The 27,959-nt window shown below is 35.2% G+C and overlaps 2 protein-coding genes across 11 annotated transcripts; both read right to left on the reverse strand.

Annotated features, from left to right (window-relative positions):
- Positions 1-5,110: 5,110 nt before the first annotated feature.
- LOC111421312 (F-box only protein 21-like) lies at positions 5,111-27,836 on the reverse strand. 10 transcript variants are annotated; one of them, XM_071198223.1, is made up of 3 exons: positions 27,545-27,811; positions 5,865-7,157; positions 5,111-5,804 (listed from the first exon to the last, which is right to left on the reverse strand). In XM_071198223.1, exons 2-3 carry the CDS (start codon positions 6,963-6,965, stop codon positions 5,190-5,192), a joined length of 1,716 nt encoding a protein of 571 aa, XP_071054324.1. In that variant the 5' UTR covers positions 6,966-7,157; positions 27,545-27,811; the 3' UTR covers positions 5,111-5,189. The 10 variants fall into 10 exon arrangements, 2 of the variants coding, with proteins under 2 accessions (XP_071054324.1, XP_071054320.1); XM_071198219.1 differs by lacking the exon at positions 27,545-27,811 and adding an exon at positions 22,156-22,314; XR_002708164.2 differs by lacking the exons at positions 5,111-5,804; positions 5,865-7,157 and adding exons at positions 25,680-26,396; positions 26,448-26,515 and having other exon boundaries at positions 26,564-27,833.
- On the reverse strand, positions 13,753-17,412 carry LOC139430943 (uncharacterized). The gene has a single exon (XM_071198461.1). The coding sequence runs from the start codon at positions 17,410-17,412 to the stop codon at positions 13,753-13,755; it is 3,660 nt and encodes a 1,219-aa protein (XP_071054562.1).
- Positions 27,837-27,959: the final 123 nt, after the last annotated feature.

A 27,959-nucleotide genomic window follows, 5' to 3' on the forward strand; every position in this document is an offset into this window, starting at 1 on the left:
TACGTTCTTAAGACACTTTTTTAAGTGGAATATACTGCCGTTGAAAAGTTTTAAATATACTTGATGATTTTTGAGATACAACACAAAGTTGTGTTTTTTTAAATACAAACTATACTTGATTATGATGTTAAAGAAAAGAGCATATTTTTAGCTTTCCAATGATGTATCGCATGTATGGTGTATTTGCAGAAAATAAGCGTTAATTTTTAATTCGAAAATAGTAAGCGCTAATGTTCAAAATTTTGATTATAGTAGGCGGGTCCGGACAGTAAATACTACCTAGTGGCTATAATATATGGTTTTGCACGAATATGACAGAATAAAGTTGGTTTTGTACCAACAAATAAAAACTTTGAATAGTTAATTTAAATTTCTCAGCATCTTATCCCTGACTTTGTTCACCAATAAAAAATGATTAGCAAGTAAAGTTTGTTTATTAAAAATACAGGAAATGTATTTATTAATGAATAATTAAATATGGACATCTTCAGGAACTAAACAGTCATAAACTGTCATCTTCTTCTACTCAACTTACTGGTTGTAAGATTAGTTGTAAGACAGTTCGGTATCAGTGAATGAAATCTTCGGTAGTATTTTCCCAGTTTTCCCCAAACATAAGATGTAGAAGTTTTTTGATATCAGCAATTTTTTCTTTTGAAATTGGGTGAGATAGAGGAAAATTAGGGATCATAAACTGGGAGCGGACTTTCCATTGAAACACCGTTTGAATGGGGATATGAAGACTTATGTATCATCTTCAAAGCGGACTCCAATATATTCTATATTTAATTTTATCGTTTTATTTAAAGATAATGCGGAACTTCTTGAACGGGAAACTCGTTTCGCAAAATTCATGAATGAAATGACAAGTAAACTCACGTTGCTATAGTAACTAAGTAGTATTTAGCGTTTTCCTCGCCTACTATAATAAAAAATTTGAATTTTAATCTTTAATATTTTAAAAATTGAAAAATAACGCTTATTTTCCGCAGAAACATCATGCGTGCGATACATCATTTGGAAAGCTAAAAATATGCTCTTTTCAGTAACATCATAATAAACTATAGTTTGTATTTAAAAAAATACAACTTTATGTTATATCTCAAAAATTATCAGCTATGTTAAAAATTTTTCAACGGCAGTATATTCTACTCAAAAAAGTGTCTTAAGAATGTAGTAACCCCATTTCTCTAATTTCAAAAATAGACGAAATATGAGCATTTTTTGAAATCACTAAAATTTGACTTTTTGGCTATAACTTAAAAACAAAAGAAGATAGAGATTTGGTCTTTACGGGATTGGATTAGTCTCGGAAAACTAGACCGGGACATGGCACCTACTTTTTTTGTATCTCTTATAGTTTCTGGGATAGCCTATAATAACACCCAAATTTGCCCACCCTGTACAGAGGATTTCTAGGATTTCTCAATTTGGTGATGATTCTAATAGCTGATGTCTTTGCCGCTTGAATGTTTTTCGATGACTTATTTCCAATTTTAAACAACAACGGGGCTCCGTAGTCGATGAACGGTTAACACCGTTGTTCTTGAATGTCAGGCTTCTAAATTGCTTGGCACGTGCTATTACGTTCATTTTAATTTTTTTTGTATGAATATCAAATTTCAATTTATTGTCAATGGTTATATATATTTGCGTGTCTTCTATGGCTGGACCAAGGTGTTCGCTAATCTGATGGTCGGAGAAGCAGTTGTGATTTTTAATGGTTTATGTGAATTCGCCAAACTTTGAACCATTTTTCTACATCTACAGTCAATGTTTGAAGTCTATTTAATGCTTTTTTTAAGGTCGTATCGTGAGTGACTAACACTGTATCATCTGCATACTGCAGCATATAAGCAGAGTTTGTAGGTACTATGGGCATCATATTAGTAGTAGAGGTAGGTAGAGTTGACGACCAATGGCGAAGCAGATCGAACGGCGCTCAATTCGGACTTGGTGACAATATCATGTACGAAAACATTAAACAAAGGTGGAGAAAGCGGAGAACCCTGCGGCACTCCTTGTTTTGGATAAAATACATTGGAGGTTGTATCATTTACCTTATTACACAGAGTTCGATTGGTTAAAAAACTGTCAATTAGTGCCACCATGACTCTGGGAACATTCATTGCTGAGAGTTTATACAATAACCGTTTGTGCCATACCGAATCAAAAGCTTTTTTAACATCCAAACAATGAATTGCAGTTTCTTCTTTTTTAAGCTTGCTCGTAAATATGTTGGAAGTTAATATTGATAATGGCTTAATCGTGGATGTTTTTGGTTTGAAGCCAAATTGATGATCAGGAATATATCTATCCACAAAATTTCATAACTTCTTTTTTAACAGTGTTTCAAAGCTTTTCCCAATTACAGGTGGGAGTGTGATCGGTCTATAACCGCTAGGAGTCATTAAATTTCCACCTTTCTTGGGTATGCAAATTACAATACCCGTTTTCCATTCGTGTGGAAAGAGATGTTTAGAAATACAAAAGTTATATATCTTGATAATAAATTCATGAATCTTTCCATCCAATTGTCTCAACATCTTCTTATTGATATTATCATAACCGGGTGCAGAGATTTTACCCTTTGGTATTACTTCCCAGTATTCTTCTTTTTTAATCACTAGATCATTGTTGGCTTCCACTGCATTATGTTGAAAATCATCATACCAGTGCTCTACCTCTTGAAGTTTGTCATGGTCAAAGCCTGCATCATTCAAAATGTCAACACATTTTTGGAAATATTCAGCATGTATTCGGAATATGTGATCGACAATTTTTTCTAATTTTGCAATTTTCGCCGATTAAGTTTTAAAAATACCTTTTAGTTTTTGAGAAAACAATATTTGATATTTGATATTAAAGTATCCGCTTTCTAATGCAACAAGCCGTTTTGAAAAATCGCTTTTAGTTCTTGAGAAATAAATTTTTGAAATGATCGACAATTTTTTCGAATTTTGCAATTTTCGTCGATTAAGTTTTAAAAATTCTTATAAAATACACTTCTTAGAATATGAGTATGAAAATTTCCCAAAGTGTTAATAAGAGTGTCCTCTTTCCAATGAACCAACACGATTTGAAAAATAACTTTTAGTTTTTGAGAAAACAATATTTGAAGTTTTGATAAAATTTTCGATGTTGCAATTTTCATCGACAATTTTCAAAATTCGCTATTCAATTAATTTCTTGAAGGATCCTTGTGGAAATATCACCAATTATTAACAAAAGTATCCTCTTTTTAATGCAACAAGCCGTTTTGAAAAATCGCTTTTAATTTTTGAGAAATTAATTTTTGAAATGATGACAATTTTTTCGAATTTTACAATTTTCGCCGATTAAGTTTTAAAAACTCGTATAAACTCCATTTCTTGGAATATGAGTATGAAAATTTCCCAAAGTGTTAATAAAAGTGTCTTCTTTCAAATGAACTAACCCATTTTGAAAAATACGTTTTAGTTTTTGAGAAAACAATATTTGAAGTTTTGATAAAATTTTCGATATTGCAATTTTCATCGATAATTTTCAAAATTCGCTATAAAATTAATATCTTGAAAGATCCTTCTGGAAATATCATCAATTATTAATTAAAGTATCCTCTTTTTAATACAACAAGCCGTTTTGAAAAATCGCTTTTAGTTCTTGAGAAATAAATTTTTGAAATGATCGACAATCTTTTCGAATTTTGCAATTTTCGCCGATTACGTTTTAAAAATTCGTATAAAATCAATTTCGTGAAATATGAGTATGAAAATTTTCCAAAGTGTTAATAAAAGTGTCCACTTTCCAATGAACCAACATGTTTTGAAAAATAACGTTTAGTTTTTGAGAAAACAATATTTGAAGTTTTGATAAACTTTTCGATGTGGCAATTTTCATCGACAATTTTCAAAATTCGCTATTCAATTAATTTCTTGAAGGATCCTTGTGGAAATATCACCAATTATTAACTAAAGTATCCTCTTTTTAATGCAACAAGCAGTTTTGAAAAATCACTTTCAGTTCTTGAGAAATAAATTTTTGACATGATCAACAATTTTTTCGAATTTTGCAATTTTCGCCGATTACGTTTTAAAAATTCGTATAAAATCCATTTCTTGGAATATGAGTATGAAAATTTTCCAAAGTGTTAATAAAAGTGTCCTCTTTCCAATGAACCTACACGTTTTGAAAAATATTATTTAGTTTTTGTGAAAACAATATTTGAAGTTTTGATAAAATTAAAATAAAAGAAATAAACAAGATCGAAAAATCCATGGATTTAAATCTGGTGAATATGCATGGCCACATTTCGGTGGCCATGCATATTCACTTCTTTAAAACTACACACTGAGGATTGGCGATCTCTGTTGTAATACTTAATCGACGAGTACATATAGATGGATTTTCTGCGACTCGAACCAGGATCTGTTCTTCTTCGTCGACGCTAATTGTTAGTGTCGAACCACTGCTACTTTTAGGAAAAAAGATCCCGTACAGATTCCTAAATAACTTATGATTAGGTTGCCTTCGATTTGGATATAACTCCAAATATCTTTGGGTTGCTGCTAAACCATTAAAATTGGTTTGAGCAAAACAACAAATCATATCTCGCATATCACTGTTAAAACTCATTATATCGTGGTATTTTCAAATTAGTAATAACTTAATAATAATGATAATAATAACGTAATAATGTTGATAATTAACAAGCAATTGTCGAAACATAAGCGGAAAAATAAACCAACTTTGCTTATGTTAAAAAATAAAAATTTTAGAAACAAAAATGCATTTAAACATTTAAAAGTAAATAATTCGAAAACGGATGGACTTAGACAATTTAAATAAGAGTATCTTTTTAACGTAAAATTGAAAGCTCTTTGTGATTTGTAGCTCTTATTGGTCGTACCTTGACAGCCAAAAAACTTTTTTAATTCGTATTTCTCATGCCCGAAAACATAAAACTACCAAATTTTTTGTTAATAACACCCTGTACCTCGAAAACCACCGACATCGACATCTGTATAAGAGATGTTGGATTAAATCGTCATATTTTGGTGTCTAGTGTCTCCGGTACCCGGATTTCTCATTCTTTCTGACTCACCCTGTATAAGAGTGAAAACGCAAAAAGTGTCAATAAATATTTATTATTTCAACGTATAAAATGTCACCCATATAATGTCTTAACTTAACGTGTTAGTTGTTAATTGTTACTTAGGGTACGAAATTCTAATCTCAGAATCCCTGGGAAATTTATTATTTTGCGCGGAATTAGGGACATAATAATGATTAAAGAAGTGCGTAAAGAATCTTCCAATTTCCGGATTATTTCCCAAACCAGTGTCAACCCCGCTAAACATTAAATCATCTTCGTTCACGCTTCTCTTGGTTCCATCTCCTAACAAAACGTCGTAAATTGTATTATAACGAATGAGAATATTTTTCCATTGGTAAATAAGACACGTATAGTTTTCCTTTTTATGTTTCATGACCATTCCAACGGCGAATTTTGCTTGAAAACGTGGTGCGACCCTCTTATTTCGTTCTTCGGAACTTCTTCCTCTTCCTCTCGCAAGTAAACATAAAATATCGATCGAGTCCTTTGGATTGTAGTAATATTTAATTCGTAAGAGTTGTTGTAACGGCGTCGTATTTATATCATGTTTTATGTAATAACGTGCCAACGAACGGATAACGCGAAAATCATCGGGGTTGAGAACGTGATTTAGTTCTAAAATTGAACGGATTAAAATGACCCTTTGCTCCAGAGGTTGAAGCCGATTGGTTAATATGAATGAAATATCTTCAATCATTTTTTTGATAACCTTAAATTAAAAAAATCAACAGTTTATTATTTAAACATAACAAAAACGAAAGATTCTTACCAATTTAGGTGAAAGAATTGCATGTATTCTTATGATCGGATCAGAATAAATTCGTCCTACTTCATAAACATCTTCAAAAACATTAACAAAGCACACCTCTTCGTTCATATCGTGCTTTGTTAGTTTTAGTAAAATATTGTGATTTTTGGTGTACACTATGTCTAAATGAACACCCATTCTTCTCGCTACTCCTTCATAAATGATTGCTAAACTTATTTCTCCACCTCTTTTCGATTCGAAAACATCCGATATGAATTGATTTTCAATAACGTTAGATTCATTAGTACAAAAATCATTAATTTCGAAAATAACGTGTTTCATCGCTTCCAAAATCTCACAACAATCTGACGAGGTAAACTTATTCTCAGAAATGTTCTTATTCCGCCATGACTTCAATTCGTCCTCGCTCGTTTGAAATAACGGATGATTCGGTTTAGTAGTTTTTAAATGATTTTTAACTTGTTCCGTTATTTCGTCGAATTGATTTCGAACATTTTCGATTTTTATAACACATTGGGGGTTTAACCACTGATTTAACAATGTGGCGCCGATTTCTAAAAGTTGATCTTTTTCTTTGCAGGAACAAAATTGGGTCCAATAATTTTGCAAGTGAACGTGTCTTAAATAATGTAACGTTAGTAAGCTGTAATATTTAAGTGTTAAATTTCCAGGTGTTTTTAAAGAAATAATTTCTGAGGTATTAATTTCTGAGTGATCATTTAAGATTTGTCTTAAATAATGTTCTATATACTCTCTGTTTAAAAATCTTAAATCAATTATTTGAATTAAGTCTTCGAAATCTGTGTCGGATAGTTGCTTTTTATCGATACATTCCGTTGCGAGGTTTATTAATATTTCGTCGACATTTCGATGTATTTTGTAACCGTGACGAAATTCCGAAAAATAATCTTCTATTTTGAAGGAATTTTCCACTATTTCGGACCACTTTTCCAAATACAGTTTCTTCCATAAAACATTGTTTTGCAAGATAAAGCTTCGTAAACCCGAACATGTCGAAGATAAGTTGATTAAATCCTCAAGATTTAAAAATCTTTGTTCTATGACCACCTGAAGAATTTTCGTAGGGAGTTTATCTAACATCTTAAAATTCTTCGAGGTAACCAATATACACTAAGCGAGTTTGCAATCTAAGAGGACTGCTACATCCCAGGAACAAGTAATATTTTTTTGAGCGTCCTGTATCTCCTTTATCCAGCAACACTGGTGTAAAGCATGGATTAAATCGGCATATTTTGATGTCTTTTGCGATTTCCCATTTTTTTCTAATTCACCCTGTATAAAAAAAAATAAGTTTTTATGAGAAGGGTTGAGAAAAGTCACTTCAGGTTGCTAAATATACTAAAACAGCAGTAAAAAATCAGTGTATTTTCTTGATCTAATGAGATATTTGACATCACCGGCGAGACGATAGCAACAAACCGCTCAGCAACAAACTTTTTCCTTTATATTTCCACCTACTTCTGGGGCCCATATCTTCGTTATCTAGAAAGATAGCGAAAAACTAAGCACACGGTTGGAAAGCTTGGTCTTTCCTCTATCATAATAATAATAATCTCTAACCGAGATATTAGATTTTCGTCCGCCGATATGTTAATAATAAGAGCAAGAAAAAATAAGAAACGTCGCGCTGCATTCAATTTACCTCAGAATTACCAAACTTCACGGCTTTGTGCAGCCGTTACTAGATGGAAATTCAATAAATGGTTTACATATTCGCAAAGAGCTGACCTTGGACTATCTTATTCCGAGTTTTCGTCCGTCAATATCGGTCGACGTCTGTAAAAAAACGCTCCTGAAAAAGAGCCTACAGTTGGCAACAAACTTTACTTTTGTATTTCCATCTATGTACTTTTCGGACGGATATATTTGTTATTTATAACGCTAGCGGAAAACTAAGCACACGGTTGGAAAGCTTGGTCGTTTGTCTATCTTAAACCGAGTTTTTGTCCGCCGATATGTTGATAATGAGAGCAAGAAAAAATAAGAAACGTCGCGCTGCCACCAATTTTTGCCGCGGCTAAACCACGCTTGCGTCAATAACTCTCTTATATCACGGGGAGGAATCTCTAGAACTATATTCATCCTATCGGAAATTTTCTGCTCTTTTCAGCGGTATATAACACATCTCAATCACACGTTTGCACAATCGTTTTTCAGCCCAGCAACAAACTTTTCCCTTGTATTTCCGTCTACTTTTCGGGCCAATATTTTCGTTATCTAGAAAGATAGCGAAAAACTAAGCACACGGCTGGAAAGCTTGGTCTTTTCTATATCTTAAACCATGTTTTCGTCCGCCGATATATTAATAATAAGAGCAGAAAAAAATAAGAAACGAGACAGAAAAATGTACATTTTACCTGACAACTTAATATTGGGACAGTGTTAAGTAACTTCCATAAAAATGGAACAAATAAGTAAACTGTGGAAACAACGTAAAATGAAATGTCAAATTGCCGGTTTGTTCCAAAGCTTGTAACATTGTTGCTGTTGAGTAAATATGTATTTATCAATTAAAATGGTGCGTGGTATCTCTACAGGGTCAAAAATCCGTGAATTAGTAATTAAAAGTTATTGCCACAATAAAACAATACGTGAAATTGCAGACGAATGTGTATCTTGCCATATGTAAGACCCATTCAGCATTTAGAACAAACCGGAAACATTTCGTTGGAAGAAAGTGAAATAGTGACAGAGACCGACGAAGACAATCCTGAACCTCAGTTAAGTAATATCCTGCTTGAAGAAAATAAAAACGATAACGTCACGAAATCTTCTGAAGAAAGTTCTTTTAACATTGAAAAAAAGAACAGAAAGAGAAGACATGTAGAGGACAAATATGAAATCAATCACGCTACTTTAGATTATATCAAAGAAAAGTAATAAGACTTTAGATGACGATCGAAGGATGTTTCTTTTGAGTTTATTACCCGACATAAAGAACTTATCAGACAAAAATATGCGACAATTTAAAATTAAAACACTTGTATTGCTAGAAAAACTGTTGACGCAGCAAGAGCAAAATTGCTCCCAAAATGCACCCAAAATTTTCTCTTATGTTTCTGTTTTCTCTTACGAGAACGAAGATAATTTAACAAAAGTAGATCCTCTTCATCACTTGACATATTGGCAAGTACTGAATAAAATACGTTTTAAGATCGGTTCGTTTGCGGATCTTTAGGCGTATAAGAAGCGTTGCTGCATGACGCTTTTAAGTGTCTTATTAGACGAAATCGCGACGCCGCGTCGTTATTTGCAGGTTTTTATTTAAAAATACGTGAGATGCACTGAACCGTACGCCTTCCCAAGGTAGATAAATATATTCATGTTATATTCATATATAGATATAGGAATATAGATATATTCATGTACCTTGCGCCTTCTTACAATCGCATCTAATATGCAGCTCCGTGTGCAGAAGGCCTAACTCGAACGCGGTACCCCTTTAGCAACTTCCGCTTTTGAAGAATCAATTGTCGATCTTTATAGGAAACAAAATGCACGATTACGATTTGTTTACCATTTACCAGCTTTCCAACATAATGACATCGATCGATATTAATAGTATCAATGGGGACTTCTAATTTTTCGTTAAAAAGGCGCAGAACATTAGTTTCCACTTCATTATTCAGACGGTGGTCCAAAGCATCGCAACGTTTGACTGTTTCTTCGTTCCGATCCTCCAGTTCAACAACCAATCGTATAATACATATCTTTAAGTGTCTTGTGCAGGATATACTCTTGACAACAGTATATGACATGAATGTGTACAGAAAGGAGCTAAAGAAGTTACTTTTAATAAAATCTTTGCCCATGCATGAACGGTGTCTACAACGTGGCTTACTCACTACGCCATTAGACACAATGAAGAGTAAGTTGTGCTGGCGCTATGTTAATCAAAAGTGCATCATTAGTGATTGCTTAAGATTTAAGAACGTTTCTGCGTTCTTTGTCACAAGTACCTCCAAAAATAATCTTATATATTTATATTTTAAAATATTTGTGTCTCCGCGAGAGTGACTCTTACGTATGTACTTGTTGTTAATATATTTGTGTTTCTTTTTAATCTGGGGGTGAATAAAACTGCAGAGCAAGTAAATTTGGCCACGCTATTCGACAGGTGAGATGTTTTAGTATATTTAGCAACTATCAGATTTTTGGGGACTGCCGTCGTTAACACAGGGCGATTTTTTTAACCCTAGGATACTTAACCAATAAAATATTTTTTATTATTTTATAAAATCACGTGTAGTCAGAACAGCAACAAACTTATTGAAGTAAAACTTTATTTATTTATACATATGTACGTTACAAACGTGAGGTTAAATATGAAAGTGAACATTATTGTTAAAAAAACACTATTGTTTATTGTTTTTAGGGATTAGAGAAGCATTTAGTGCACATTCTAATACTATGCTCATTACAGATATTATTTTTACAAGTAATACATATCATTGTGCTTTTACGATCAATACTTGCGGGACATACTGAGCATCTTTTTCTCTTAATTGTTGCACTTGTGTGAGCGGCTGGCGGACCACATATATCAATAAATCTGCTCATACACTCCCGGACAGTACTCGTAGGTTAAGGTTAGTAGATCTTCTCTGCATATGTGGTATCACTAGTTTCTTCGCTAAATCTTTCAAAAACATTCTGCGTTTGTGAGTCATTCCTATGTTGTAGTTTGGATGTTCCTTCGTAAAGTCTATATATGCATTGAGTGCTGCAACATCAATGATGTTGAAGAAAAATGTCATGGGCCATCGTTTACTTTGCCTCTTGTACGTGTATGTCGACACTATTTGATTCATGATGTCAACACCGCCCTTTGTTTTATTATAATGAGAGATTATTTCAGGCTTCCTCTTAGCGTCGTTATTGATAGATGCGTCGTGGTGTATCGTGCTTAGTAAAATTACGCATTTGTTCTTTTTATGTTCGTAACTTACCATGGATACGTTATTTTGAAAACAAAACAATGAAGAGTTCAGTTCACAATTTCTTGTACAATAACTGGAGTTACAAATAACTGAAACGCTTCTTTTGGTGTTGCAGACATATGTTTCCTTGCTAGTCCTGGCGCACGCCGAATAATGTTGTGTGGTTGAATTTTATTTTTTGTTGGAGGTTCCAAACTCTATACCAGACCACTTGGAGCAATGTAACCGCTCGTTGAAGGCTTACCAATATCATCAACATCGTCCTCTGAATTATCGTCACCATGATCAGAACTGGATCCAGAATACTCGTCAGGAACCAATTCGAAATTTCTATCTTCTGTGTCATCATTTTCTGCTTCTGACACATCACTTTCTTCAGAAGGCAGATTATGACATACAGCTGCCCACTGCACCAATATTTCTTCATAACCGGGGTCACCAAATCTCACATTCGCTTTTCACATTCCTTTTTGACACCATTATCATACTTATGTATCTCACAAGATCACTTAATCCAACTTCTATTCAAACTGAATGAAAAACAGCTACACCTACTTTTATACATCCAACAGTAATGCACGTTTTAACTTGCACAGACACGCACAATTCCGCGCAGCAGTGTTTGATAAACTATAATAACCCTCAACCTGTAATGAACAAGTTGAAACTTGTTCTATAGTAACGGGCTTCGCAGACCCGGTTTATGCAAATACGGGGTGCTAATGAAAACGATTTTTTTTTCGATTGGTAATTACACTTGAATATTTTTGAATAAAGTGTGTATTGAATAAAGACGTGAGTAGTATAGCTATGGGCGTTCTGGACCAAAATCCCATAAGATTTAACATTGGGGTCGAAAAGTACTTTTTATCCCCACCACTACCTCCTTTCGAGGGTGTAGCCACGCCCACATTTTAAATTCAACCAATCAGAGCGCAGCATTCTCCAAGAACCCTCTTTTTGGCGGGAAATTTGAATGAGGATCGACAGGCCTTATGATGATGACGTCATCATCGAGGCCGGACACAAAGCGTTTGGTTTGGCTTACCGGCTGAGTGCTATGGTGCGGGGTGCGGGCGGGCAGGGCAGGGTGGTTCAATCAGAGCATAGCATTCTCCGAGAACCCTCTTTTAGGCTGGGGATTGAATGAGGCTACCGCCTTATCACGATGACGTCATCGTCGATATATCAAGGCCTTGACACATCCGGACACGAAGCGTTTGGCTTGGAGGTTATAAAATGATAAATATCTCGTTAACGATGCTTCAAATCGAAAAATAAACCAAAAAATTCCCCCCTACAACCCCCTGTCGCCTATAACAAATACGAACAATATGGCACGGGTGAAAACTGCCAAAAGGGCCTTATTTAGTTATCGAGCTGATGACGTCATGCCGCCGGATCGTGTGGAGCTTGGTAGGAGTGACGTCATCTAGACAACCAGTTAGGTGCGGCATTTGGGCGTGGGCCGGTAGGGGGGGCAGGGTGCGAAGTGAGGGGTGTTGGAACTTCATCGAGACCTTGATACATCCGGACACAAAGCGTTTGGTTTGGCTTACCGGCTGAGTGCTATGGTGCGGGGTGCGGGCGGGCAGGGCAGGGTGGTTCAATCGGAGCATAGCATTCTCCGAGAACCCTCTTTTAGGCTGGGGATTGAATGAGGCTACCGCCCTATCACGATGACGTCATCGTCGATATATCGAGGCCTTGACACATCCGGACACGAAGCGTTTGGCTTGGAGGTTATAAAATGGTAAATATCTCGTTAACGATGCTTCAAATCGAAAAATAAACCAAAAAATTCCCCCCTACAACCCTCAATCGCCTATAACAAGCACGAACAATATGGCACGGGTAAAAACTGCCAAAACGGCCTTATTTAGTTATCGAGCTGATGACGTCATTCCACCGGACATGTGAACACAAAGCGTTTGGCTTGGAGGTTATAAAATGGTAAATATCTCGTTAACGATACTTCAAATCGAAAAATAAACCAAAAAAATTCCCCCCCTACAACCGCCCGTCGCCTATAACAAGCACGAACAATATCGCACGGGTGAAAACTGCCAAAAGGGCCTTGGTTAAAACCCCTGTTCAACCGATCGGTTCAACCCCTATCCCTCCCTACAACCTCCTGCCGACTATAATTAGCGTGAACAACATTGCACGGGTGAAAACTGGTAAAAGGACCTTATTTAGTTATCGAGCTGATGATGTCATGCCGCCGGATCGTGTGCAGCTTGGTGGTGGTGACGTCATCTAGACAACCAGTTAGGTGAAGGATGTGTGCCAGTAGGGGGCAGTGGGTGAGGTGCGGAGTGAGGGGTGTTGGAACTTCATCAAAACCTTGATATATCCGGACACAAAAGCGTTTGGCTTGGAATTCTGCCGGGGTTCGAGCATGCGGGGAGTGAAGTGTTGGAACTTAAGAGGGTATAGAGGTGGTGGTAACCTTTATCGCAGACATGTTTATATTTACTTAATAAAAAATAAAGCAACGCTACGGTTGCTGCTAAAAAAAAACATCACGGCAGCAGCTGTCAGTCGGGAGAGATAAGGATTAAAATAAAAAATTATAGAAGATTAGAGATTATTTATTTATTTAAAAAACCATAAATTATATAAATTTAATAAGATACATTTATTATTATTATTACATTCTTCATAGATGAAGTCGGTTTCGTTAACACACAATAAGTGTTCATTACTTTACGTGTTGGATCATAACATTCATTCTCCACTTTTACCCAGAAATGCATTATGGGTATGTGTAGGTCCTTATGTTTCATATAACCAAACAACATTTCCGGCTAATACCCTAATTTACATTAAAGATGCTTGTAGGCAGGCTCCAAAAAAATGTTGTCTTATCAATTCTTGGGGAATTATATTGTTTAATAATGAGAGTTTAATTCGATCCGCACCTGTTAACAGCATGATAAGATGCGCCAATGTCCCCAGGGTAAAGTATCAACTGTCCCCGAAATAATATATCTTTTATCGTCGTGAGAACTAAGTGCAGTTTTGGTTTGCGTAATTGTTGATACTTGGTGGTTTCGCGATTGAAACAATTTTTGGGTGACGAGCATTTCTTTGTCCTCTCGCAAACATACTAAGTAATCATCGAAACTGATTACGTTTTTAACAATAGACGTTTTTATGCCTTTAGCTTTTTTAACTCTATCTCCCCCCTCCACTCGGCATGCATACATCTTCGATCTCAACCCCACAAATTCAGTCATTACCTTACCGGCGTTTTCATCTTTCATCATACCGAGAACTTTTTTATTTACACGAGGAATGTTGTATATATTATTTTCAGGATAATCACTCGTGTCGAAATATTTCGAAGCATCGCGTCGAATCACTTCATATAAATCCGGGCATTCGACTTCGTATATAAGGGAATCAGTATCGGTGTAACAGACTCTGGCCTTGTCCCCAAATCGTCTCCTCATATACGAATAATGAAAATCATATATTTTTAATTTCGATATATCTAAAATACACATACCAACGTAGATGGGTTTATTAAAATAAATTTCCATTTTATTGAGCTCTATAGCAACTAAATTTTCATCGAAGATAATTGAGGATTTGAAATTTGGTTTCGCGATCAACGCCTCAGCGCCGTAACGACCACCCCATTTTGTCACAAGCTTCACAATGGAATGTTTTCGAATATTTTCCATCGTCTTGCCAAATACGGCGTTGTTCATTAATTTGAATAAATTTTTCTCGAAGTCGTTAATCGCCGCGGTTCTAAATTTAGTGTTTAAATCAATATATGATTTCAACCAAGCCGACTGTTTAAATTCCAAAACACGATGAATTTTTGTTAAAATTAAACCATTTTCAATCGCTTGTTGTAAATTACGATAATGCAACACATATCGCTCTTTATTATATAAAGTGCCCATTAATTTGGTTTGTTTTAAATTTGGTGGTGCACGATGTTCTGGGCAAAATGGAAGGTCACAATGTGAATCATGAATGGATTCAGGGTACTCGAGATCAACTTCTAAAATGTAACCTTCAGGGTTATCCTCAGGTACAGTGAAGTTGATGTTGTTTCCCTCAACCCACTTAAATCCGCCATAGGGTAGGTACTGAGACATTGCCCATCCATATTGATTATTGATATCATCATAAATTATAAATTTTGATGGCTCATCTGATTTATAATTAGGTAGATATTTATTATTAGCCGAGGCGTAACGTTTCGAACACTGGCTTAGACCTCCTCGTATACCTCGCTCTATAAACATTGCCATATCAATATCCGTTAATAGCTCAAGTTTTACCCTCGTATACTTCAGCATGCAGTCCCATGTATACCCGGGCAATGTATAGTAATGAGCCGGGTCTAAGCTATACGAATTCAGGCAGCTAGCCCGAAATTTCTCGAATACGTCTGCTAATAACAAAATATCTGTTTTCAAATATAACTCACTGTAATTTCCTAAATTTTGACAGCCAAAAGCGTTCCACACTTCATTAGCATGCGTATAATCAGTATCTGCAATGTGACTGTCGGTCATAGAGTTATAAAATTTAGATTCATCCGGTAATGCAGTTTCATTTAATTTTGTAAAAGAGTCCAAGTAATCATAAGGAAACACTCCTTTACGCGTTAATAAATTGAATTTAGATTCATCTAAATTTGGAAATTGTGTTTTTAAATTTGGAAAGGAATCTATATAACTTGCTAATTTATCTAAACTCGATGCCATGAACCGAAATGAATCAATAAACCGGAATTTAATTAAATTTTGGTCTATATTTTTAGTAAAAGAAATATATCGCTCCTTATTTATAGGTAGCAAATCGATGCGTCCTTCGAAATCTTTTGCTAAATTCTTTATAATAAAGTGACTATCGTACCCACTTAAATTATGAAAGACTACTGGAATCACGTGACTATCCTGATAGTTAATGTTGCAATCCTCATGCGCAGCTCCTCGATATTTACCAGTAAGGTGACAATGGTCTCGAACTCTGACGTCACCTACGTCAAAGCGGTTTTCGCATATATGACAGCATGATAATGAGCGAAACTCCAGTTCTTGCGGTTCGGTAAGGGGTTCCATGGGTAAGGGACATAGGAATATAGTTTCCACATCTTCCGCTAGCTGCTTCATTTCGGTCGCAAACCACTGCTGACAGTTCTCACCGGCATATGATTTGTAAAAGCTCAGGGACTCGTCATATGAGCATTTTACGTAATAACCAATACTATATGGCTTATGTTGTGTATCAGTCTTTGTTGTTGGTATCAGAAGACATTCTAGATCCGCATACACCACAAATGGAACCGGTTCTTTATTTTGAAAATTCTTGAAATATACCATTTCACCTTCCTTCGGCATACGGATGCGGCATTCATTCATTTTAGCACAATCCTCCACGTGTTTTTCTAGACCGGTGGAAGTGTAAAAATAGTGAAGGCAACGTTCACAGAAATATTTTTTCGTATGATGTATCGATAATTGAGATGACACTAGTCGGGATAAATCTTTTATCCAAACGTAGTGAAATCTCGGCTTGAATTCACCATCATCATCCCCATCTTCTTCTTCTACATACTTATCTTGGATGAGTAGCAGGTTAACGTGTCTGCCTCTCCTCTCCTTAGCTAGATAGGAAGGAACTACATTATACCGCCCCTTCTTTAGTGATTCGAGAATGTACACGTTGACCGACACATCGTTTTGTTGTTCAAACCGAGGGATTTGTTTCATGACCATCGGCATTGCTATGTTCTTCATATTTAAAACTTCTGAGTAATGTGGATACATGTAAGTTCGGTCGGTGTGATGATTGGCTGGATAAAGCGCTGAAGTCACTGCCCACGCAAAACATGCTTCATCATCGTTCTTTACATTTACACAAGCATGTTTCAACCTCAGGGCCCTAGGTAATTCAATGTATGACGACCCAAGTTGTGGGGTATATTTATTAATGTTCATCTGTAGGTTTACGATCGCATTTAAAGCCCATCCACTATCTTTTTCTTGAAATTCTTCAAGGTCTTTTAGAACGGGGTCTTGAATGTTGCTCTTAAACCACTCTTCTAAATCGGTGTTGTTATAAATTGCGACATTTCTAGTATTTATATATTTAAATTCAAATACTTCCTTTCCCATTTTCTTAGTTACGAATTCACCACAAAACACAGCGTTAACTTTCAATGTTGATTTTTTCACATCATTAGTCATTCTCCTTATTATCATTTTTTTAGCATCTTCCATAAATTGTCGAGGGTCCTTGTGGGTCAGGTTAATGATGATCCCCGTTCTCATTCTGTTGGAGAACGCCGTCTGAAGGTCTTGCCATTTTACCCGCAAGCTTCTAAAGTTCTCGCGAGTCGGGTGAGTTGGTTTGTACCCGGTCCCAGTTACGTACCGGAGCGATTTTAGCATGCTTCGGAATCCATGCATGTGACCAGCACAAGTGGTTATGTGGTGCTTTTCACCACTTGTGTTGGCTACCTTTAGCGCAGCGTTCATCACCTTAATATTACGATTACAGTCCTTTATTGCGGGCTCTATATCTTCCCCATCAGCAGTTACAACTCTATGACGCATTTCCTCAACTAGTCTTGAAAAAGACAGGGTTTTGACTGATGTTGAAGCCATTCTAGAACAGCGAAAATTGCGGTTATAACTTCTCGCATGAGATGCAGGATATTAATAAGTTTTTGTCTAATATCAAAGCCTTATATACACATTTTAATTAAAGAAACAAGTTTTGATAATTATTATAATTGGGAAATAACTTTTGATAATCATTAAATCGAAAATAAATTATCTGTTAAGGGGAAGCTAATTATAATATAGAAACTCTACGTGTGGACATGAGTTAATACGCCGGTGACCTTGATAAACATATAGGATTGTTTAAAAATAATTGCAAGTGTCATCACAATTTTTAAAGTTATTTTTAAATTTATATATGCAACATACACATTATACTTGCACGTTTTATGATAATATTACGCAACATTACGTAATCATCAGCTTCAACACCATATTCATTCGGACAATTACGAAAATGACTACGCTTATATCAGGGGAGCGACTTCATATCAAAGGATAGCTAAGGTAAACACTTAAATAATGATATGAAGATGATGTGAATGTTCAATATTAATTTACGCTTTAGCAGAAAATCCTATTTTTATATGTATGTATACATATAACCAAAGCCCGGACAGTTTAGGAAAGTGATCCTAAAACGCCTCCCACTCCAGTCTCAATATTCAATGAACTAAATCGAAGCGTACGCTTATCAAGGTATACGTTTAGTGTGGAGGGGGCGCACGTTTCCTAAACTGTCCGGGCTCTGCAATAACAATCTAGCGCGTGACCTTGAGATAACTAACGTGATAATCGAAGAATTCCCACACTTACATGATATTAAATCCGCAAACGACGGAAGTTGATGTTCAACTGACCGATTTATAAATTGCTAGGTAAATTTGATAGGTAGCTGCGGCCCCCCCCCCTCTACTTCCTTAATAAATTATTATTTAATTTCCTCTCACGTCAACCCGTTCATCAACGATTCCCATCATTGTTCCAAAAAAACATAATTATTTATTAATTTTAAAAAATCTTTTATACTTGCACGTTTTATGTTTTCTGGATTATCTTAATAAACTTTAACAATTTTACTTATAATATTACGCAACATTACGTAATCATCAGCTTCAACACCGCGCGGGCTGTAGATCATGATCTATCCAGGCTAGGTCTTAGGGGGGGACAGGGGTTGAACCGGTATTCAACCGGTTGAACAGGGGTTGAACCAACGCCCTTTTGGCAGTTTTCACCCGTGCCATATTGTTCGTGCTTGTTATAGGCGATTGGGGGTTGTAGGGGGGAATTTTTTGGTTTATTTTTTGATTTGAAGCATCGTTAACGAGATATTTACCATTTTATAACCTCCAAGCCAAACGCTTCGTGTCCGGATGTGTCAAGGCCTCGATATATCGACGATGACGTCATCGTGATAAGGCGGTAGCCTCATTCAATCCCCAGCCTAAAAGAGGGTTCTCGGAGAATGCTATGCTCCGATTGAACCACCCTGCCCTGCCCGCCTGCACCCCGCACCATAGCACTCAGCCGGTAAGCCAAACCAAACGCTTTGTGTCCGGATGTATCAAGGTCTCGATGAAGTTCCAACACCCCTCACTTCGCACCCTGCCCCCCCTACCGGCCCACGCCCAAATGCCGCACCTAACTGGTTGTCTAGATGACGTCACCACTACCAAGCTCCACACGATCCGGCGGCATGACGTCATCAGCTCGATAACTAAATAAGGCCCTTTTGGCAGTTTTCACCCGTGCCATATTGTTCGTATTTGTTACAGGCGACAGGGGGTTGTAGGGGGGAATTTTTTGGTTTATTTTTCGATTTGAAGCATCGTTAACGAGATATTTACCATTTTATAACCTCCAAGCCAAACGCTTCGTGTCCGGATGTGTCAAGGCCTTGATATATCGACGATGACGTCATCGTGATAAGGCGGTAGCCTCATTCAATCCCCAGCCTAAAAGAGGGTTCTCGGAGAATGCTATGCTCTGATTGAACCACCCTGCCCTGCCCGCCCGCACCCCGCACCATAGCACTCAGCCGGTAAGCCAAACCAAACGCTTTGTGTCCGGCCTCGATGATGACGTCATCATCATAAGGCCTGTCGATCCTCATTCAAATTTCCCGCCAAAAAGAGGGTTCTTGGAGAATGCTGCGCTCTGATTGGTTGAATTTAAAATGTGGGCGTGGCTACACCCTCGAAAGGAGGTAGTGGTGGGGATAAAAAGTACTTTTCGACCCCAATGTTAAATCTTATGGGATTTTGGTCCAGAACGCCCATAGCTATACTACTGACGTGTTTAGAGCATATCTAAATGCTCAAGCCGATTGAAATTATTTTAAGAAAATTATGAGTAACTACAATCTCGCCGGGCCTGAGAGGCCCGGTTTATGCATCCTAGGGTTAATATGAGAGTGAATAAAACAGCCCTTACGAAGTCAGAGCAATTAAATCTGACCACGCTTCTCGTCAGGTGAGATGTTTTAGTATATTTAGCAACTATCAGATCTTTGGCGACTGCCGTCGTTAATACTGGTCGAATTTCTTTATCATAGAGGTGAATAAAAGAGCGCTTATGAAGTCAGAGCAAGTAACTCTGGCCACGCTATGCGACAGGTGGGATGTTTTAGTATATTTAGCAACTATCAAATTTTTGGGGACTGCCGTCGTTAACACAGGGCGATTTTTTTTAATATGGTGTTGAATAAAACAGCCCTTACGAAGTCAGAGCAAGTAACTCTGGCCACGCTATTCGACAGGTGGGATGTTTTAGTACATTTAGCAATAATCAGATGTTTGGGGACTGCCGTCGATAACACAGGGCGAATTTTTTAATATGGGGGTGAATAAAACAGCCCTTACGAAGTCAGAGCAATTAAATCTGGCCACGCTATTCGTCAGGTGGGATGTTTTAGTATATTTAGCAACTATCAGATCTTTGGGGACTGCCATCGTTAACACAGGGCGAATTTCCTTATCATAGAGGTGAATAAAAGAGCGCTTATGAAGTTAGAGCAAGTAACTCTGGCCACTCTATTCGACAGGTGGGATGTTTTAGTATACTTAGCAACTATCAGATTTTTGGAGACTGCCGTCGTTAACACAGTTCGATTTTTTTAATATGGGAGTGAATAAAACAGCCCTTACGAAGTCAGCGCAGAGTTGGGGAGTATCCTGATACTTCTGTATCCGGATACAGTATCCGTATACTTTTTGAGTATCCGATACTCTGTATTCGGATACTTTTCAAATTTTATATCCGGTATCCGTGACTAAATCTGAAAGTATCCAGATACTTTTTTCGGTGTTCGGATACCTTTTAATTGAGTTTTTTTATTTCCTATTCTATTATTACACACGTACATATACACCAAAGTGTTTGAATCCCCATTTTTTTCAGTTTCTTCTACGATTGTACATCTTTTATGACTACATCAATAATTGTGGCATGTTGGCATGTAACATGTTGGAAGTTAGTTGTTCTTCTCTTTTATTATTGTGGGAAAATCAAGGGCTCTCTCTCCGACTAGAATTTGTACACTAAATTTCCCCTTCTAGAAAAAATTCAAGGAACTTATTCCGAAAATTGCCGGATACATGTATTCGAATACTTTTATGGAGAAAGTATCCCCACATTTTTAAGAAAGTATCCGGATACATTGTATGTATCCGGTATCCGAATACTCGAATACTTTTTTCCTGTACCCGTCCCAGCTCTGAGTCAGAGCAAATAAATGTGACCACGCTATTCCATAGGTGGGATGTTTTAGTATATTTAACAAATATTAGATTTTGTGGGTCTGCCCTTGTTAACACAGGGCGAATTGATCGACCCGTTTAACGTTTTTTTTTCAACGGACCCTCCAACCTGGCATTTTTAACCCACCCCCTGCTCCAAACCTAACCCGACATTTGAGGAATTCGCACCAGTTTAAATGTTAATTAACCTAACTCAAAATCTAATTTCTATAAAAAATTTTAAAATAAATCAGTATGTTTTTATAAGAATCTTGTTTCTTCAAAATTATTTTAAATTACTATTACACAAAAAGAAACTTAATACTAAATCGCGTATCGGGTGTCGGCGATTTGAAATGATTTAATTAATTATCGTACCCGACGTCATCATTGTAAGTATGCAACCAATATTGGTGTTGCAATACGTAAATCGCGTATACTGTGATATTGGTTGCATACTTGCAGTGATGACGTCGGGTACAATAATTAATTAACACATTGTATGTTTTGTAACAAAACCTAATTGTTAATTCTTTCATAAATTTTATAAAAATTATTTAATTTTATCGGATTAATGTGCTTAATTGTGAAAATAAAATAAGATAGGATTGTAATTACCGGTGGTGTTGCGAAAATGTATGGTTAGCATGGTTGATGATGTCACAAAAAATGACGTTACATCGAAACTTTAAAGTGATTTTTCCGGAAGTTTTACACTTTTCCACGCATTTTTTTTATTTCTAGCAACCTATTTGAATGATTTCCCATCGATTAAAAAAAAATTGTACATTTTTAAGCGACACGACGATTTTTGAATTATACCGTAAAATATTATACAATTATGAGTGTACAGGGTGTTAATGAACGACGTGCAGATATTTCAGGGGGCGCGGGCGGTAGTACTCGACAAAATAGGAGAAAAATTCTAATAAAAAATGCACGTCGTTCATTAACACCCTGTATATAAATATCAATTTTAATTCATGAAACCTACTTGTGATAAATGTTAAAGCCACTCCAAAATAAATTCGCTTTAGTTAGTCTAAAAGCACACAACAAACTGGCTGGGCGTGGTACGTGGTGTGACGTAGTATACACTAGTACGGTTCCGTTCTGGCACAGTATAAAGTAAATCAGTAGTCTCACTTGCCTTATACCAATAAAGTGAATTAACTTTATACTGTGCCTTATATGGCGTCCTCAGTTTTGCTACTGCGCTCACGCTGTGCGCATTCATGCCACGTTTGCTACCTTATGAGTGATCTTTATCATCGACATAAAAGTTTGTTAGATTTATTATTTATTTACATCTTAGATTACAGTCCTTGGGTTTGGATTAGGTTTGGCACGAAATAGTTCGTTATCTTTACTAATTCAATTGTTTTGTAACTAAATAGTTACCAAATTTGCTATTACTGATTGTATTATTATTTGTATAGCTTTCAAAGAAAACAACATTAATTTAATGTAATTGAACGAAAAGAAACACATTGCGTATAGTGGTGCAAGGAAAGCTTATTGAGTAAATAACAAGGTAACAAAGAAAAGAAGAAGTAAGTAATCAAGATCAAGAAGATAACAGCTTAAATAATAAACAAGTTATGTTTTTAAAAATATGTTTAATGACGTAGCTCCTGAAGATGATTGAATGTAACAATCGAAACCGGTAGAGCCGAAAATTAAAAAAACCATCCATCTATAAATACACATAGTTTTATTTCAATTATATTAAAATTGAGATGAAAAGAAATAACCAAATAAATATTAATTTAATGATTAAGATTATTATGAATGGTTAGAGATAAAGTGCGATATTTACATTACTATATATGAGTTAACTTTTTCGTCGACGTAAAGACCTGTATTCATAAAGTAAACATATTTAAGATACAACGAAATACATATGGTCGGCTCGAGGTTTTGCGATACAACTGAACTTATTTATGAATACGGCTTGTTTCCGGGACGCCGGTTAATAATGACTCATCGGCTATAAAAACCCAAAGGAACAAATGAAATACATTCTTTAGATTGCATCGTTGTTGGTTTTTATTTCTAAAGTGCTAAGAAGTTGAACAAGAATAACAAAAACATTAGTTGCAAATGATAATAGGATTAAATCGCCTATAAAAAAGCGATCTTTTTGCATAGACGCTTAGATTGCTGTAGTCCTCGCGAATTTCTTTCCACGTGTTAATGCCAGGCATCTAAAATCATATATTTTTTCAATTAACGATTTTAATTTATTATATGCTTGTTTACATTTGATTGTAGCATTATGTGTTAAAACTTGTTGAAATCGATAAACTAATACTAATCACTAAAATAAATGAATCCATGTAATTCCACGTAAATGTACTAAACATGCTTATTCACTATTAATAATTATTTCTGTTAAATTAATTCACATTCACAAATTAAAAGTAAATCAGTTTTACCTCAAAAAATATTTATATTTTTGTTTGTTTTGTTTTGGTTCGTGTTTCAGAAGGTGACGCCAGAGGATTGAAGTGGTTTGAAGATTTCCTTTCCCGTAAATCCTTTTCGTTGTCTTTTTTTTTGTTTTAATCTTTAATTCATAGAGGGCGGAATTAAATTCGTACAGTAAAGACCGGTTATAACGAGTATGCTTTATAACGGGCACCTGCTCTATAATGAGCAAGCTTCCAAGTCCCGTGAAAAATCCTATCCTTACAATGTAAAAAATCTCGGTTATAACGCGAGCTCGGTTATAACGAGAGTTCGGTTATAACGAGAGCTCGGTTGTAGTTTTGCGTGTTTTGTACCGTCTATAACGAGCGAATGACGTAAAAATCTGGCGACGTCGTGACGCGCCATTTAGGCACCATGGGCAGTTCAGTTTATCGCTAGATTTACGTGAACTTGTACCTATATGTCGTTACAAAAATCCTCATATTAACAACTTAGAATGTATTGAACTTGCGTACTTTCCGCGAAATTCAACTTCCGTCTTACAACCGATGGACCGAGGCATAATTAAATCGATGAAAACGTTTTACCGACAAAAGTTATTGTTCATTTAGTAGAAGCTATGGATCTGAACGAAAAAATTAAAAATCGATATTTTAGATGCCATAATAATGCTAAACAGCGCATGGATAAATGTTAAAAAAGAAACAATAATGAATTGCTTTCGTCATGCATTCGGAAATCTTGCAGAGAGTTTTAGCGAGGAATATGAAATTCCCTTAGCTCCATTAATTACGCGTATCTCTGTGGAAGAAAATCTTTCTAGTTGGGCAGAGAAAAACGGTTTGGAAATAGACGGTATCGATTTAAATTTATTTGCCACTATCGATGACGATGTTACTACTGGTTCCATTCTATCTGACACTGAAATAATGTCTAACGTGTTGAATAAAGATAATGAATCTGACGGTGAATCAGATGAAGAGGTAGAACGAAACATATCAAAAAATGAATTTTTAGAAGCATTTTCTAGGGTTACACGTTACATTGTAACCAACTATGCGGACAATACTGAATGTATGTTCGCATGCGATACAATAAACAAAAATATTTGCCAGGAATTATTACATAAAAGCATAAAACAGAAAAACATCCGAGAATATTTCAATAAAAAATAATTTTAGATGTATAATAGTATAGATGTTTAGTCTTAAACAATAATGTTATGAAAAATTGCAAAAACATGATAATGTATTTTTTTGTTTTTACCTTTTCAATCGTATACTTTTAAAGCAAACAAAATTTCTCATAGTGATTAATTTCTGATAGTGAATAAACAAAAATTTCATTGTAAAAGTGCAAAAACAAAAAGATTTTTTTAAGTCGTTCTTAAAATTGCTGGTTACTACTTTTTGCACAAGTATTAAAATTTATGTTACATATTACGACAACCTTGGTTATAACGAGGTACCGTCTATAGCGAGCAATTTTTTCGGTCCCTTGACTGCTCGTTATAACCGGTCTTCACTGTATTTCCATTGCTTTAAATTAATATTATAGTAAAATTTTAACAGTTTTGAATTAACTCTTCAAGTTTTTCTTTTTTTTTTGAATTTGGGCTTTGTATCGGATGAGGTGATTCACCTTATTTAATCGTTTACCGAAATTGATTTGAACTCGGAGTCGGAAACTCGGACGCGATATAAATTTTTTTGCGGATTTTTGGAAACGGGTATTTAAGCGTTTTCCGCATTTTTAACTCGGTCACTTGCACTAGACAGTCTCACGCGTTTAATGTATGGTGAAGCATTTTTGTCCTGAAACGACATTTTTGAAGATAAAATTTTTGTAATTGGTTTGGGTCGTAGACAAAATTACGCTTTTGGCGGAGTTATTCACCAAACATCGACAAAGTATTTAATTACGATCGGGATTTCCCGGAGTAGAAAAACGCAGTATTAATCTTTAATTCGGCTGTATTTTAGCCTCGTAACGTTGTGAGGTAGGTTGTGAGCTAGTACCGAAGTTATCTATTTTTTTTGAGTTAATTATTTTAGTAATCTAATGTTTCTAATATTAAAACTAATGTTCAATCCTTCAGTTATGTAGTATTTTATTCTTTCACAAATTAAAAATTATTCTACTTTACAATTAAAAAAAATCAATACATTTATGTAAAAAAAAATTTTAGGCGGCACGTGTACGGTCGAAAATAATTTGAGCCGTTATATATTGTCGATTTATATCGAATTTTCGACACGACGAATCGTGGTATCCATCCACAGCCATTTTGGAATTTTGAAATACCTGAAACAGAAAGGTGTTTGAGAATTTTTTTTGGGGGAAGTTATTTTTGGAATAACAGCATCGATCCTTACCTTTTCGACCACCAACCTGACGGCGTCCACTGGAAATTTTCATGTACTTTTGGAAAAGGAACTCTCAACTTAGTTTTTGATAAAACGAAAAAAAAAAAAAGCTCAGAGTGTTGTTAACTTTTCCATATTCATTTATAATTTCATTTCATTTAACATCAGTATATATAAACATATATAATTTCAGTTATCTTATTTTTTTTGTAAAAGATTTGATTGTTTGACACTTTTCTGAGTTGGAAAGTGATCAATTTGTTCGTCAACACTGAGCTCTTTGTTTTCGGGGAATTGCGCGTACTTACAATCTTATTTTATTTTTCTTTTAAAGGGTTTACGTTTTATGCTTTTTTTTTTTAAATATTACTGATCGTTTTGAAATTTTCTTTTTGTTGTTGAATTGTATTTTTTTTTTTATTATATCGAGCTTTGCCTTAAAATTTTTTTTTTGTGTATTTTGTGAATGAGTATCTCCTCAACCTACCTTAATCCTATTTCACACACATCGTCACTTCCTCGTTAGTGGGTGTCGCAAGATTAACGAGGTGGCGCCTTTAAATAAAATAAATTGGAAATAATAATTTTAATAATTTTTTTTACCTGCGGCAACAACACTTGGGTTGGAAAAGTTGAGGAATTGGGATTGTCCTTGTTTGTGTGGATTTTCAATGTAGATATCAACGCTAACGATTTCAGGCGTGACAAGGTGTATTTGATTTATAGTTCTTAGAAATTCATTATCAGCCTCTAATCCATTACTTGGAACGAATTTCAAGATAAGCGTAACTTACAGAAAATGAATGTTCCACTACTTAAAAAAACCTGTATAACATTTTTTCGGCAAAACTACACAATAATTTACAAACAGCTCCAAATAGCACAAAAATTGTAATAATCCAAAGATTCTCTTTTTATTTTGTCTGAAAACCATAACCTCTATATTCCATTTTTATGTCAATTCTTGTTCAAATTTGCATCAATTTATTCCAATTTTTAACGATAACCAAAAAAATTATTGTCGTCACAAACCAACATGTATAAGAGAGAAGTGTACAGCGTGTCGAAATTTCGATGGGTTTGCAGGGTATCTCAGTTATTATGAAAGAGAGAAATTTGGGGCTTTCGCGAACCTGAGCTGCTTTTTTGTGAAACTTACAATGGCACAAACCAAATTTTCATAGCCCTCTTCGTTTTTGATATACAGGGAGTGTTTCAAAATTTACGATTTTCAGACACCTCCTGTATATCGGCTATCCGGAAACGTAAAAACTGGTTCTAATAGATTTTTTCACGTAGAATCCAATGGTGCACGTAGAATTTTTCTAGTCATCACGGTTTTTGAGTTATAAAGAGTTAAGTATTTTAGAAGTTGACTATTCAGTATTTGAGTTGTGTTTATGTATAAACACAACTCAAATACTGAATATTATATATATATAATATATATTATATATTTTATTATTATATTATTTTTATTATTTACTTTATTACATAAAGTTACTCTTATATTATAAAAGTAAGCGAATAAATTACAGACACAATTTCGCCACATTTAAGTAATTTTAAAAAAAAGTAACTTACATGTCATGATCTCGTTTTTCGTGAGACATTCGCGAATATCTCACTTATTATCAACGATGGAGTATTATATATGGAGTATTATAAATAAAACATTATATGGGCAACTTTTTACGAAGAATTCAGTGGCGTAGGAAGAATTTTTTTCCCATCTTTTATTTTCGAGATTTTAGACGTAACTTTATTTTTTTAAATGGAAACTGTTCTTTTATAGTTGGGTAATAACGACACTCTCTATCTATTGGTGTTCACTTTATTACTGAAATCACAACTGGTTCTTCTTTTACAACCGTCTACATTGAACTTAACCTCTATTCTTTATACTCACATTAGTATATTGTGTTGCCTATATAACAGAAACCATAGTTGACTATGACCTAAAATAATTTGTTATTTTCTTCTCATAGCAAATATATAT

The sequence above is a fragment of the Onthophagus taurus genome, chromosome 1, assembly GCF_036711975.1.
Source record: "Onthophagus taurus isolate NC chromosome 1, IU_Otau_3.0, whole genome shotgun sequence".
NCBI lineage: Eukaryota > Metazoa > Arthropoda > Insecta > Coleoptera > Scarabaeidae > Onthophagus > Onthophagus taurus.

Excerpts from the sequence above, each read along its gene's own strand:
- LOC111421312 (XM_071198223.1), bottom strand. The coding sequence starts at position 6,965 with ATGTTAGATAAACTCCCTACGAAAATTCTTCAGGTGGTCATAGAACAA. Across the intron at positions 5,805-5,864 it reads CAATTCTTTCACCTAAATTG|GTTATCAAAAAAATGATTGA; the intron begins GTAAGAATCTTT and ends TTTTAATTTAAG.
- LOC139430943 (XM_071198461.1), bottom strand. The coding sequence starts at position 17,412 with ATGCGTCATAGAGTTGTAACTGCTGATGGGGAAGATATAGAGCCCGCA.